Consider the following 13,763-nt stretch of genomic DNA (forward strand, 5'->3'; position numbering starts at 1 on the left):
ACAGAAACATGTGTGTGTGTGTGTGTGTGTGTGTACGTGTGTACGCAATCAAACATGTATGCAAACTTATTACGAATGTGTGCATCAGTGATGAGAATATAGCTTTTTCCTCTAAAACACTAAAATTTTGTTGTTGTTTTGTTACCTAATATTTTGCCTGGATTTTAGTATAGAGGAAAATCCAGCTATGACTCTGCTTATAGCGCCCGTACGGGTATTGCGACGAAAATTCTATTTGTTTATAGCTTCTTCCTCAAATATATGCATTTATTTTAGTCAATAGAAATTTCGAATACTAATATTTTGTACAAATTTGAAATATGTATAAACATACTATTAAATCTTAAATATAATAATTATATATAAATTCATATTTCTGTCATGCTTTTACGATCCATAGGTGGCAGCACTGGCAGCTATATATGCACACCTCTGCTTATGTACATGTATAAATATAATCGCAATTATCATAAAAGCATTCACACAAGCATATTTACAAAACACAACCCATAGCAATAGGAGGGAAGCACCTGATTAGGAGCATTTCGTCTTTGTCTATATGGCTTGTGCGTAGGCTCAAATATTTAGTGTATCTTATCTAGAATCCCCAATTTAGGCTTATTGTGGCCTCTTAAACTACCACAATTCGGTAGGCTGATTGTGGTTGGTCTTCTCTATAAATAAACTTAATATGATACAAAAACACTCACTCGAGCTTGATAAGGCTGTAAGCCAGCATTCATACGTTTCTTCTGGGGTCCTATTTCTTAAACTCGGAATCCTTAGGTTATTGAAATTTGCTTAAGATTATGTTTAAAGCAGAAAAGGTCCTACGCGACACAAACCCATAGACTATTCTTCTTCCTTAGCTCTATAGCTTACATGAGTTAATTGTGTGTTTACTTAATGATCTTAATGAAATATTCAGGTTAATTAATAGATTTTAATATTAATTACGTCTTTGCGAGGCGTATATATAAAAGAAAATTTTTTCAAATGACACTAGTTCATGAAATTTACATCTGTAAAAAATCAAAAAGCTTTATATGGATATTAACATATTTAATATGAGGAATAAACTCTCTAGTAGCTTCTATAATTTTGACAATAAATACATACATATAACTTTTCCCTTTTGTTATGATAATATCCAAATTATCACGTGAAGTTCAAAATCTAAGACTTTTTTCAATTTACTCAAATGGATAGTTTTTTATTTCTGCAGCCAAACTAAATATATGTAACCATTGGTACAGCTCAATACTAATTGTACCATAGTGTTTGCATACATACTTAAAAGCGTGTACCTTCATTTATGTATGTGTGTGAGCAGAGCCAGCTGGTTTGGTTAGCTCGCGTAGAAAAAATTGTACTATGGAGCCGAGCCTCCAAACAGCTAGTTTCGGTGCCTCGCTCTTTTTAATCGCTCGCGCTCGCTCGTCTGCTCGCTCGTCCGCTCGCAGCTAGCGCTGGGGCCTCGGCCGCTCTAGCCCGGTAGCTATAGATACAATGGAGCGAGGCAGCGGCAGTCTGTGTCTATGCTTAGACCTCGATAGTTGGGAGCGGCAAGTAGTGCATGTCAATGTGGTCGCACAAACAAAATTCCAAGATCGACTTCATCGGCGACGATTGACTTCGGCCCCCCTTCAATTAACTGCAATAAAACCTTGCACTCTCTGACTGTGAGGGCGAGAGAGTGGGCATGTGTGCGTGAAACAGCTGTTGGCGAACTATTGAATACTGCTTCGGCCTTCGTCGATTTTCGAGTTGTAAAATCACAACGGTAATAACTGAAAACAAACATCAGCTCATATTTGTGCGGATGTGTGTGTGCACTTAGGAATATTTGTATACATTCAAAACATATGTACATGTGTACGTAAATATGTACAACTCGTAAATAATCATAAATGCATTTGAACTAATAATAATATGAAAAATAATATTATTTTGAATGTCGTGTTGTGCTTTAGAGTGATTAACATAATTTGACGGTCGCGCCATTTTTATATATATACACGACATCTCACATCAACACACCTACATACATGCATACACTTAAAAAAATTTCGAAGTATTATATTTAGGAACAATAAGCGTTTGTGCTCATAACTTTTTGCTTATATACATACATACTTTCATACGTAAGCGTAATTATATCAACACTGATTCTAAAGTTGTTGAGCCTCAACAGTGAAACTCAGCATTTAGAGACCGAAATATCAAATGTATCATTGAATATCTACATTTGGTATATGTACGCAAATCGTACACACATGCATACATGTACATACATACATATGTATATGCAAGGCAAACGTACTTAAAACTACAATTTGAGACAAAAACCACGTTTGCGTGTAAATATGCAAAAACAAAAAAAAACTACATATATACATACACATGTACATTGATTAATTACCGTAAAGAGGTATTTGTACGCTTATCAAATGATGAGGCTGGCGCGTGTTTCGCTTCCATGTATTTTCGCGCTGAATTCCAGCTTTTTGATGACCCACAGCATACTAAATGAATACCCTAAAATAGTAAACTAGTGACTATTGATAGGGAAGTGTGCTTTTATTTTGGCGACAGTTAATACGCCACACGTTTGGTTATCTTACTGGAGGCCTCACTGTGTGCTTTTCGGTCGTATGCTCGATCAGCTGATACAAGTAGGAGAGGGGGATAGCGCGTTCATTGATTGAAGCAAAGTTTGCAGCTGCCGTTCGTCGTTTCCTTCTTCGTGAATGTTATCAACAAAAGCTATTTAAAGTATGACTATGCATATGTATGTATGTATGTATGTACGCATATAATATAAAAACAGGGATGTGTATAGCTACTTGTATGTGTGTGTATTGGTTTGCTGCAAACGAATCGATACAATATTAAATTTTAAAGTTATTTCAATATTTATACGCATTAGTGTTTATGCAGTTACTGTTTTAGCTGCTATATGTAATAATAGGCAAAGCAAATAACTCTTACATATCTGTATGCATGCATGTATGTATGCATGCACATTCGTAAGTGTTCAAGAGCATGCAGTCGTTTCAAAGTCCAGAGACTTTATTTGATTCGTGGTTATTTGTCGTTAACTGCGGAGCACTCATATGCATGTGTGTATGTGTGTGCGTCTGTGTGTGGATATGTGTGTGTTATATACGGTTCTGTCATCAGCCAAAGTTTTTTGAGCGATATGTGCTAAAAAAAAATAGCAAAAACAAAAACCAAAATAACGTGTAGAACGACAACAACAATGAAGCCGGCATTGTTCAACGCTAAACAAAGGAAAAACACAAACAAATCAAGTGCCAAAAGTCAATGTGTGGAGACGCATATACATATATGTACATATATATATAAGTATGTCCGTGTGTGTGTATAAAGTAGAAATACAAGTTATATACATACGTACATATGTATATAAAACATTACGTGTATTTTGAATAAATATATATTTATTTAGTTTGTCCTCCTGAAGGACTAAAATATGTAACATTGACAAGCTGAAAGACACACTGACAAACATATATACGCACACACATGCATACATTTTGACACACGAAAATATATATACTCACATACATATGTGTATAAATTGTTATTTATTTAGCGCTATTAGGAGAATGAGTTATATTGTACATAAATTAAAGCTAGATGACTTAAGGGCATTTTATTTATTATACCGATTTTATTTATGGGTATTTAATATATATATGTATATATATTCAATGTATAACAGAAAAATAATGCATTTTGTTCTGTCATGCGATATCTGTAGGTATTAAATTTAAAACCAATACAAATGCTTCTGCGACACTGTGACTTGCTTGTGAAATGTATTTGAACGAAGAGGCTTTTGCTTCCACAATTGAGATCGGCTTGCGTCATGCACATCATTGAGATTGTGGCTATCAATGAGCATCTGCTTTCTGATCGCTTTGTTCCAATTTCAATTTAGACGTCAATATAAATCAAATTTCGGTACATTATCAATGCTCATCACATTCTGCATCATTTTGTTGCGATAATAAGAATGTATTTGAAGAATCAGGTCACTGATCGCTTGACTTGTATGAGGGTTACGCCCAATTTTACATTTGATATTCAGCTATTGTTTGAATGCTTGCTGTATTAAATGTGCGTAGCAAGTAAATTTCGGATTTCTTCAAACTTTGTCAAGCTACTATTAAGCAATAAGCTGATCAGTTAATGGAGCTGCAGTCCTACAGTTAGCCAAATATAGAAAAACATGTTTGAATTAAAAAATACATTAATGAAATGAAACTGGATTTGCTGACTGACTGGTTTTTAGATTCGGCCTATTTGCATATACATACATACATACATACATACAAACATACATATAAATGTGCTTGCTGTCTGCTGTCGCTACCAAAGGATCTATCTAGAATCTAAGCTATTGTAAATAACCATATTTTACTACTGCAGCGAAACAGATACATCGAGTACATATTTATATATCAGCAGATGAAAATTGAACGTTGTAATTCACTAAAACCTATGTATTAGCTCTGTATAGCTATACAACTTGCAGGTGCTTTACTGTTAGCATTTGCTACAAATCTGCAATTAACGCTCATTAAGTAGTGTGGAAAATGGTAAATTATAATATAGCGTTTAGTGTAAATTCCAAAACGAAAATGTATTTTGTCATAGACCAGCGATACATAAAAATCTCCAGTTGTGTCGACTATTGTGTAGTCGGTACTGCTAGACCTTAGAGTTTTGATTTGCTCGCGTTGTCGAAATTAGATCGACTATCTACAAATTGGTGATTAATTAAGTGAAATTTACTTTAAAACTTAATTAATATCTTACTAGGAAGCTATTAACTTTCGTCGAAGAATTTTGGTGTGAGTCATCATAAATTATTCGTTCTTGGCCTATTATTGCACCTGTCAGTATTCTACGGTTGCCTAGACCTTGACACAGCTATTGACTACCGTCAGCAAGCAAAACAAAATCAATGGGGGGCTGGCGTCACGTGAATGTAAATTCGGGATACCAAACGTAACGTAGGGCGGACCGTATACGCGCTACGCGCCACGTACTTGTAAATTATATATTTTACACGTACATATAATTACAGTCTAAATATATACATATAAACTTTTCTAGGTGATCTAGGTGACCTGTGCATGTTGTCATGTTTTTCAATTAGATTCAGTACAAGTCCAGAATACTAATCCGATTCAGTCGTACTTCATATAGTTTTCAGTTGTGTTTTTCATGAAATCAAATTCATTGAAGGTTATTGCACTATACATTCACTGAATAACAATTACAAGTTGTTTATAATCTGATTATATAGTAAACTCTGTATATTAATCGATTTTTATTATGTGTTTCCTTTCAGATTATTTTCCAGTGTAAACAAACAAAAATATTTTGAAATTGTGAAATGACTGGATCAGGTGAGTATACCCTACCATGCCTACGGCAAATTAAATATATAAATAGAAGGTTATCAGGACGTGGACTTTGGTTTTTATTCTTCATCTTCAGGATTTGTGTATATTAGGGATTGAACCTAATGTTTGCTTTTATATTAAACAACTATCAAATTGTTTTTGCAGTCCACGATCCCAAATGGAGCCTGGAGCGACGCGAATCGTCGGGACATTTGGTGTGGCGTAAGGAGTCGCCATCATCAAAGGTTCGATTTCGATTCGATGTGGAGGTTTTGGAATTTGAAAAACATCCAAACGAAGACCTGGATCACAAAGACGAAAACTTCTCGGCCACAAACCTATCCACAACAATTGCCCTCTGTGCCACGTGTATTGCCGTTGTAGCTGCCTCCGTATTCCTGCCCTGGTACCTCATGGATAAGGTCGGCACGATTTGAGAGCAGATCATAATATATAGTATATATTACGTATCCATAGTCATTTGTATGTGAATTGTAAATCATCGACGGTATTAAGTAGCTTTATGTACATAGAAAGGCGTAGATTTAAGTAATGTTACAATCTGTAAATACGAATGTAAATAATTCATATATGTTAATAGACTCAAATCTAAGGCTTTAGTGGCGAATTAATTAAACAGACTGTTTTTGATTAAACAAAATGTTTTTTATTTTTAATTACATGAGTACAAACAAGCAATGTTCAATAATAATAAACTAAGCGCATCTGGCGAGCATTACTATTTACCTACTTAATCGCCGCAGTTGGTGTTGTTGCCGAATTGCGGTGCTGTGATAAATTGTATATGAGATAAGAATAAACTTTTGATTTATTGATCAAAATTCAGAAAATTCAGACGGACGTCTGAACTGATTTATAAAAACAATTCGTTGTCATTTAATTATATATGTAAGCATGTGTACGTATGTCACAATGTTCAACCAAAAGTAATTCTTTATAAATTTAATAGCTCTACGAATTTGTCAAGTAGATTTAAATCTAGCTCAGTGAATTGCAATTGGGCAAAAGGTAACGTTTACTCCTCCAATTTATATATATGTATAAGCTTCTCTACATATGTATTCCTTGAACCCATTGAAAATGGAAATCAATCTATAATGTAATTGTATTGTCTGGTTTGGTCAAATATATACGTATGTATATATATATTCTTGATCTGGGTGTATTTAGCATTATGTAGACTTACACTATTTTGGTATGTCTTATTCTGAATGTCGGCTGCAAATTGGTGAAATCGTGAAATTAAAGTTTAGTGTCAAATACTGTAAATATGGATAAGAATTTGCTGACAATATTTTGATAAAATATAGTCGATTTTTCCTGGGTTCTTATACCCTGAACCCATTTTCAATGGGGTATCAGGCTATAATAGTTTTGTTAAAAGTATATAACAGGTAGACCCCACAAATTACATATATTCTTAATCAGGGCGACGAACTGAGTCGATTTAGCCATGTCCGTCTTTCTGTCCGTCCCTATGTATGAACGCATCGATCTCAGAAGATATAAGAGCTAGAGACTTGAAATTTTGTGCATATCCAGTTGGTTTTAGGTTTATCCAATCCGACGCAAATGTATTAAATTTCGACTCATCTGCATATATGTATATGGGTCGGATTGGATGCAATATGTTTGGCGGCCACCAAATACAGATCATGATCAGCACCTAAAACCAACTATGAGCTATGGCGGTGGCAGTGTCATGATTGGGTCTGCAAGGCGTCCTCGGCAGTCTTAGACTTAGTTTCCATAGATGGTAATATGAACAAGTATATGTATCTATACTTTTCAAATGAGAATTCAGTCCATAGTTCCGAAGAACTTAGTCTAGAAGGGCGATCCCGATTTTATCAGGCTAATGTCCAAAAACATGAATCGGGTCGGAAGTCACCCGAAAATTGTTAAACTCGATGGTATCATTCTTAAAACAGGTGATTAAACAAAAAGAAGGTAAAAAATCCTAATTTAAGAATTTTTGGGCAATAAAGTCATTGAAAGTGAAATGCACGAAATAGGCTGCGATCATGGAAAAGGGCAGTTATTTTAGTTTTCTTTAGCCACTGTATTTCTCGAAGGCATGGTGATCTCGTAACAGCATGGCCTGCACTGTGGGCTTACTATGGAAGCTCAATTATTTAATAACTTTTTTATAGATTGACTATCTTCGTGACACTTTCAAATCATGATTATAAAGCAAAAGTCTCTGGTATTTGTAGTACGCCTTTTACAAATTTGTTATAAGAGAGTGGATATGGGTGTGGGTGTGTGAGACAGGCTCTAAAAAGCAATTACGAAATTTCTGATTCTTAACACCCAACATCCTAGGAAGAAAGTAGTGCGATATACCTCTTACCGTAATCTAGTAAAGATGTAATTAGAATGATATAGATTTGTTCGATGTGGTATTCCTCTATCAAACCGTCCTATTATTTTGTAAAATCTCGACTATACACTAATTCAATTCAATTTTTCCCATAATAAATGTTTATCAAATACAATCAACGGTAGCACCTAAGAGTGCATAGAATCTCTCGAGGAAATTCACAATAAAACATTATAAGTTATTAGGTCTTTTTGGTCTCTGCTTCATCCCTCTCTAACCGACCGCTCGGACTGACTGGGCCATTTTGCAATGCACTCAACCCCCGCAGCGGGGGAATGTGTCTCATAGGTTGTGCGCAGCATCCGCAGCGTTGTTTGATGGTGGATGATTCATTTCGGGCTCTTTATTGAATTCCCACCATTTTACGAACATGCTAAAAGGTATATGGGCGTCTAATTAAATTTTTGTGCAGTCAAGCCATTGGGCATAAACAGCTAAAATGGCGGAACGGCACGTCGATCATAAAATTAATGAGCAACCCTAAATAATCCGAGCTCCAGATAATCGGATAACAACTATTCGCTAAAAACCAATAAGGTTTTTTTCTTTTTTTTTTTTGAGGCAAGCATGCATTTAAGATTAGAAGATTAGGATACATGCAAACGATTACGATTAAACATATGAATATATAAAGTATAAATAAGTGTTTTTAATTATATTTACTATAAAACTATACATATAACTAGGCGTTAAATGTTGAAAACGAGCCATTAAAAAATCAAGTAACTCCGAATTTCGTTATTATATCATTGAAGGGTAAGCAAAAGGTATCCTATCAATAGTAAGTCGAAACCTAACAGCTACTCACTGTTTAAAACAATCGTATTTATAACTGAAATCTATATTTTCTGAATTATCTCACCTTATGGGTAGGCCATATATCTTATCTGCCTATCTGTGTGTGAGGTAAACACTTATCCGATTCCCGTTTCACGCGGACAACCGACATAGACATACATAATATATAAAAGTTTTGATAAACCAATAGCGAAGGTCAAGTTTTGGACAGAAGCCCAAATAATAGGAATTAGTATAACTGAAGAAGAAATACAGTTTGTCCCGATTGGTCCCGATTCAATAGACGCATATATTGTATATAAATACCAAGACGTATAACTATTAATAATAGTATAAAATTTATATATAAAAATATAATAACTATACTACTTAGGGCTCTTATGACTGTTAATCGTGATAAAAGCATTGGATTCGCATTTATAATTTAATATACAATTTTTAGTCAGTTATAAAGCGCTAAAAGATTTACATTTGTATCATTTCCTATGTCTCTACAGGCTTTGATATATATTCCAGATCGATGTCGATCTAGAGTTATTTATTATTAGCGCCAAAGGCACCTTAAATATTATAGTTAATGCTTGTTTCCCAATTTGTCATTGTAGCACGAATATACATTCAATCAATTAGATTCAAGAGCCAAGAAAAAATTATTTAAAAACCCGTATATTATTTTATTTGTGAACAAGAGTAAAAAGCTTAAACTGAAATTAGTTTTAATACTGTAGAATATAAATTGAACTTAATATTAATATCATAATATTATTTTTATCTTATATATATATATATATATATATATATATATATGCAACTGTAGGCTGGCAGTAATCTTGGATAAGTTACCTGAAGGACTTACACATACGTTGGTGTTTTCAGGTAGTCGCAATAAAATTAAATGCTCTTATTGAACAATTCAAGACTATTGTTCTAATATATCTCATTCGCCGAGTTAATTTTGGTTTTATATCTACGTACGTCAAGAGCCCAATTGATTTTCATAATTGGCATAGCCACAATATGAGTCAAGTTTTTGATAAGCGCGCGGTTCAAGCGATTCGTACTGTGAAGATTCCTCTGTCATCTAACCGATCTGAGAGTTAGAGAGACCGAGTGATAGAGCGTGGAGATAGAGAAGGGGCGATGGCGGGAGAGGGAGCGAGAGAGAGAGTGAGAGAGAGAGAGGCAACATTGAAGAGCGATAATAGCTTTAAGTAAGATAAGATGTATATTTCTGTAGGTCCACTGTGTGTGAGTGTGTATGTGCATGTGTATGAGCAATTTCTCTGCCCAGTTAGTTGCTGCATTCGCTTTGCGTTCTTTGTTTGTATTATTGCCTTATTTCTGTACGATCGCTCTGCTCCCCATAAACATAAGCAGTACCAGTTGATGTGAATCAGTTTGTTGTTCGCGGCAGACAAGAGCACACGAAGGCATCGCGAGACTCGGCATTCCACATTCGCACTTGACCCAGTAACGGTGACGTAGACAACGACGAAGACGAGTGTGAAGAGGGAGACTGTCAAGGAGAGGGACATCCAGGAACTGTGACGCAGTAACCGAAGGTAGAAGGAAGGAGGAGTAGGAAAAGGAGACCGTGTAACTGTGACGTAGACAACAGTGAAGGCGAGAGCGAAGAGTGCGACTAGGAAGAAGGCGAGACAGATATAGTGAAGTGCATTAGGCCCAGCTGTGCCGAGGTCTTCATAAGAACGGACTGGTGAGAGAGCTTTAGCTGTGACAGGCCATTCTAGTCAGTGCTCGATCGCTATGGCTACTGACGCTGGTATTCCCTCAGCGAGCGGTCGGTCACGTGCTTCGCCGTGTATGCTTTGCGCTTTACGTTTCACGCTTTAAACAGCTGATTGAGAAAAGGCAGAAAGTAAAAAAACAAAACACAACGGCGATTGTTGACAAACTTGAAAAATATATTGTGTATAGAACCAGTTTGTTCATTGGCTATGTGTGATTGGATCGAAGGTCGATAGCCCCAGCGATGTTAATATTCAGTATTTATTGTATAATTTTCAGCCAAACGTGTCTGCAAGATGAGTAAAATGCCGGAGACGACATTTGCCGACCTGAGCTTGGCCGATAAGGTAAGTAAATCGTCTAACCAATTTGCTGGTTCCTCACCTCAACCCATTAAAGTATGCAAAATTGAAAGTCCTGATAATCAAATATTTGGCATATGAAACTATCGAATAGCGCATTTGTATAAATGTGTATGTGTGTGTGTGAGTGGTAATAGAAAAAACAAGTGAGAGCGAGTGCATCCGACTGCGCCATACCCAGTCCTAGACTGTTATATGTATTTTCGCTATATGAGGGCACTTGTGATTGGCATGTGCATGTTTATATACACTTTAATCAGTTCTATGTGTAAACTAAGGAAGAATTTCGTTTTCTGTGCACTACAATAATTTACTTCGCTTTGTGCGGATGAATATTATCTTGAAGCCAATATGACAGGTTTCCATTGTGAACAGGGCATTAAATGATATAAAGAACAAGCTCTACATGCATATGTATTGATGATGTATCTACAAACACATGCACACACACGTATATCTATAGACACAAGCAGTTGTGCAGGTGTGCGTCGGTATGTGATCTAGATGTGAGTGCGAATGTGTCGAATGTTTATTGAAGTCGGCTATGGAAATGTACACAAGTTAGTTAGCAAATGGGCTGGGATACAAATGCAAAGCACACATTTGCTGAATTGATTAATTTGTTCGTTTACTTAAATATTGGCATGTGATGTCTTGAAGACGCGATTACACAGCGTCAATTGGCGCTACGAATTATCATCGATACTCTAAACGATGCCAATTACCACCAGCTGTGAGCTGTTGCTCTGCTTTTTCCGCGATTTGTTTTTGTTGTATCCGTAGATTACACTAAATTTAATCAAATTCCTAGTAGAGACTGCATACGCAACACTAACGATTCCCTTCCACCACCAGACACCAGTGAGTAAATCGAGGATTGAAGCTCGTCGATTTTCCGATGTATCCACGTGTTCCTTTAGTTCAGGTGAGTCGTAGATAATGAAAGGTTGAATCGATCTAATTGTTGTTCCCGTTTCTAGCCTGCTTCACTGGCAGCTCCGATGAGGACGAGATCTCGCCGAAAGATGCCAAGCAGAGTAACTCAAGCGGCAGCTCTGACTTCTGCGTCAAAAATATTGGCAAGGCATCCTTCGGGCGCCGGGAGATCGAGATCGCTGAGCAGGAGATGCCGGGTATCATGACATTACGCAAACGTGCGGCCGAGGACAAGCCGCTGAAGAACGCAAAGATTGTGGGTTGCACCCACGTCAATGCCCAAACGGCGGTTCTCATCGAGACTCTGATTCAACTGGGTGCATCTGTTCGCTGGGCAGCGTGCAACATCTTCTCGACCCAAAATGCCGTGGCAGCGGCATTAGCGGAGGTCGGGGTGCCCATCTTTGCGTGGCGCGGCGAGACTGAAGAGGAGTTCTGGTGGTGCCTGGACAAGTGCATCCACAAAGAAGGCTGGCAGCCGAACATGATCCTCGACGATGGCGGCGATGCTACGCATCTGATGCTTAAGAAGTACCCGGACTATTTCAAGTCCATCAAGGGCATTGTGGAGGAGAGCTTGACAGGTGTGCACAGGCTGTACCAGGTGAGTGTAACCATCCATACATCGCATACTCGCCCACCTATCGAACCCGATATCCCTCGTGTTTCAGATGTCGAAGGCGGGCAAGCTAACTGTGCCAGCGATCAATGTCAATGACTCGGTAACGAAAAACAAGTTCGATACGTACTACACATGCCGCGACTCCATACTGGACAGGTAAGTAGCAGACAGGCTGTGAAATCAGTTAATCCACCCCATTTCTAATTAGCTTGAAGCGTACGACGGACATTATGTTTGGCGGAAAGCAGATTGTGGTCTGCGGCTACGGGGATGTGGGCAAGGGCTGCGCCGAGGCCCTTCGGGGGCAGGGCTGTGTGGTATACATCACAGAGGTGGATCCGATATGCGCACTGCAAGCGGCCATGAACGGCTATCGAGTGGTGCGCTTGGGCGAGGTCATACGGACGGTAGATGTGGTGATAACCGCAACCGGCAACAAACATGTTGTCACACGGGATCACATGAATCGCATGAAGAACGGGTGCATCGTCTGCAACATGGGCCATTCGTGCTCCGAAATAGACGTGAGCAGCCTGCACACGCCGGAGTTGACCTGGCAGCGAGTGCGCTCCCAGGTGGATCACATTATTTGGCCTGACGGCAAGATGATCATTCTCCTGGCCGAAGGACGTTTGGTAAATCTGTCCTGCTCCACCATCTCCTCCTTTGTCGTCTCGGTGGCGTCGTCCACACAGGCCTTAGCTCTGATTGAGCTTTATTCAGCGCCCGGACGATACAAGTCGGATGTCTACCTACTGCCAAAAAAAATGGGTAACTATTCCTTTTGATAGTTGTATAACAATTGATGTATCTCTATTTGGTGTTGCCCGTTCTCAGATGAATATGTGGCTAGTCTGCATTTGTCGACTTTTGATGCCCATCTGACGGAGTTAACCGACTCACAGGCGAAATTCTTGGGCTTGAGCAAAGCAGGGCCCTTTAAGGCGAACTATTACAGGTAAGCACATATCCAATAACAGAAAACTGTATTAATATTTCTCTCTTTTGATCATAGATACTGATCAAGTGGTTGACGCTCTGCTGGCGGTTGAAATCTAAGTTTATATTACGTTTGCTGGATGAACTGGATTTATGATGACCTGGTGTTATTAATAAGCAACTTAGTCTATTTATGAGTTAATAAAAGTTATTATTTGTTTGATTTTATTTGATATGTATATACATATATATATATGCATATATAAATATAAATCTTTAAGTGCGGATGGTGTTTAAAGATTTTTGCTTAGCCAAAATGCCATTTATTAAATTCTTGAATTTGTTGAGTTTTGTTTCACCACAATATTGAGAGTTTCATAGCGGGCAGCTCTTAGCAGACTGCAACTAGTCGATGGCTTATGTACTGGGTAAAAGTTGGCACAACACATCATAGATGGCGCTTTATATGGAAATTCAACACGACCAGAGTGCATCAGTCCTTAGTTTCTAAC

General features: G+C 37.6%; 2 protein-coding genes across 7 annotated transcripts; both read left to right on the forward strand.

Moving 5' to 3' along the window:
* Positions 1 to 1,518: 1,518 nt before the first annotated feature.
* On the forward strand, positions 1,519 to 6,078 carry LOC6572071. Of its 3 annotated transcripts, none has more exons than XM_032733732.2 (3): positions 1,519 to 1,783; positions 5,387 to 5,444; positions 5,607 to 6,078. In XM_032733732.2, exons 2-3 carry the CDS (start codon positions 5,432 to 5,434, stop codon positions 5,876 to 5,878), a joined length of 285 nt encoding a protein of 94 aa, XP_032589623.1. In that variant the 5' UTR covers positions 1,519 to 1,783; positions 5,387 to 5,431; the 3' UTR covers positions 5,879 to 6,078. The 3 variants fall into 3 exon arrangements, with proteins under 3 accessions (XP_032589623.1, XP_043863502.1, XP_032589624.1); XM_044007567.1 differs by lacking the exon at positions 1,519 to 1,783 and adding an exon at positions 4,733 to 4,883; XM_032733733.2 differs by lacking the exon at positions 1,519 to 1,783 and adding an exon at positions 5,181 to 5,280.
* Positions 6,079 to 10,027: 3,949 nt separating this feature from the next.
* On the forward strand, positions 10,028 to 13,479 carry LOC6572070 (adenosylhomocysteinase-like 2). 4 transcript variants are annotated; one of them, XM_001998186.4, is made up of 8 exons: positions 10,028 to 10,360; positions 10,672 to 10,739; positions 11,610 to 11,679; positions 11,735 to 12,294; positions 12,362 to 12,468; positions 12,521 to 13,083; positions 13,150 to 13,270; positions 13,328 to 13,479. In XM_001998186.4, exons 2-8 carry the CDS (start codon positions 10,689 to 10,691, stop codon positions 13,332 to 13,334), a joined length of 1,479 nt encoding a protein of 492 aa, XP_001998222.2. In that variant the 5' UTR covers positions 10,028 to 10,360; positions 10,672 to 10,688; the 3' UTR covers positions 13,335 to 13,479. The 4 variants fall into 4 exon arrangements, with proteins under 4 accessions (XP_001998222.2, XP_015021671.1, XP_032589424.1 ...); XM_015166185.3 differs by having other exon boundaries at positions 10,028 to 10,205; XM_015166186.3 differs by lacking the exon at positions 10,028 to 10,360 and adding an exon at positions 10,415 to 10,522.
* The last annotated feature ends 284 nt before the right edge of the window (positions 13,480 to 13,763 follow it).

This window comes from Drosophila mojavensis, unplaced genomic scaffold (assembly GCF_018153725.1).
Source record: "Drosophila mojavensis isolate 15081-1352.22 unplaced genomic scaffold, ASM1815372v1 contig_19, whole genome shotgun sequence".
Classification (NCBI taxonomy): Eukaryota; Metazoa; Arthropoda; class Insecta; order Diptera; family Drosophilidae; genus Drosophila; species Drosophila mojavensis.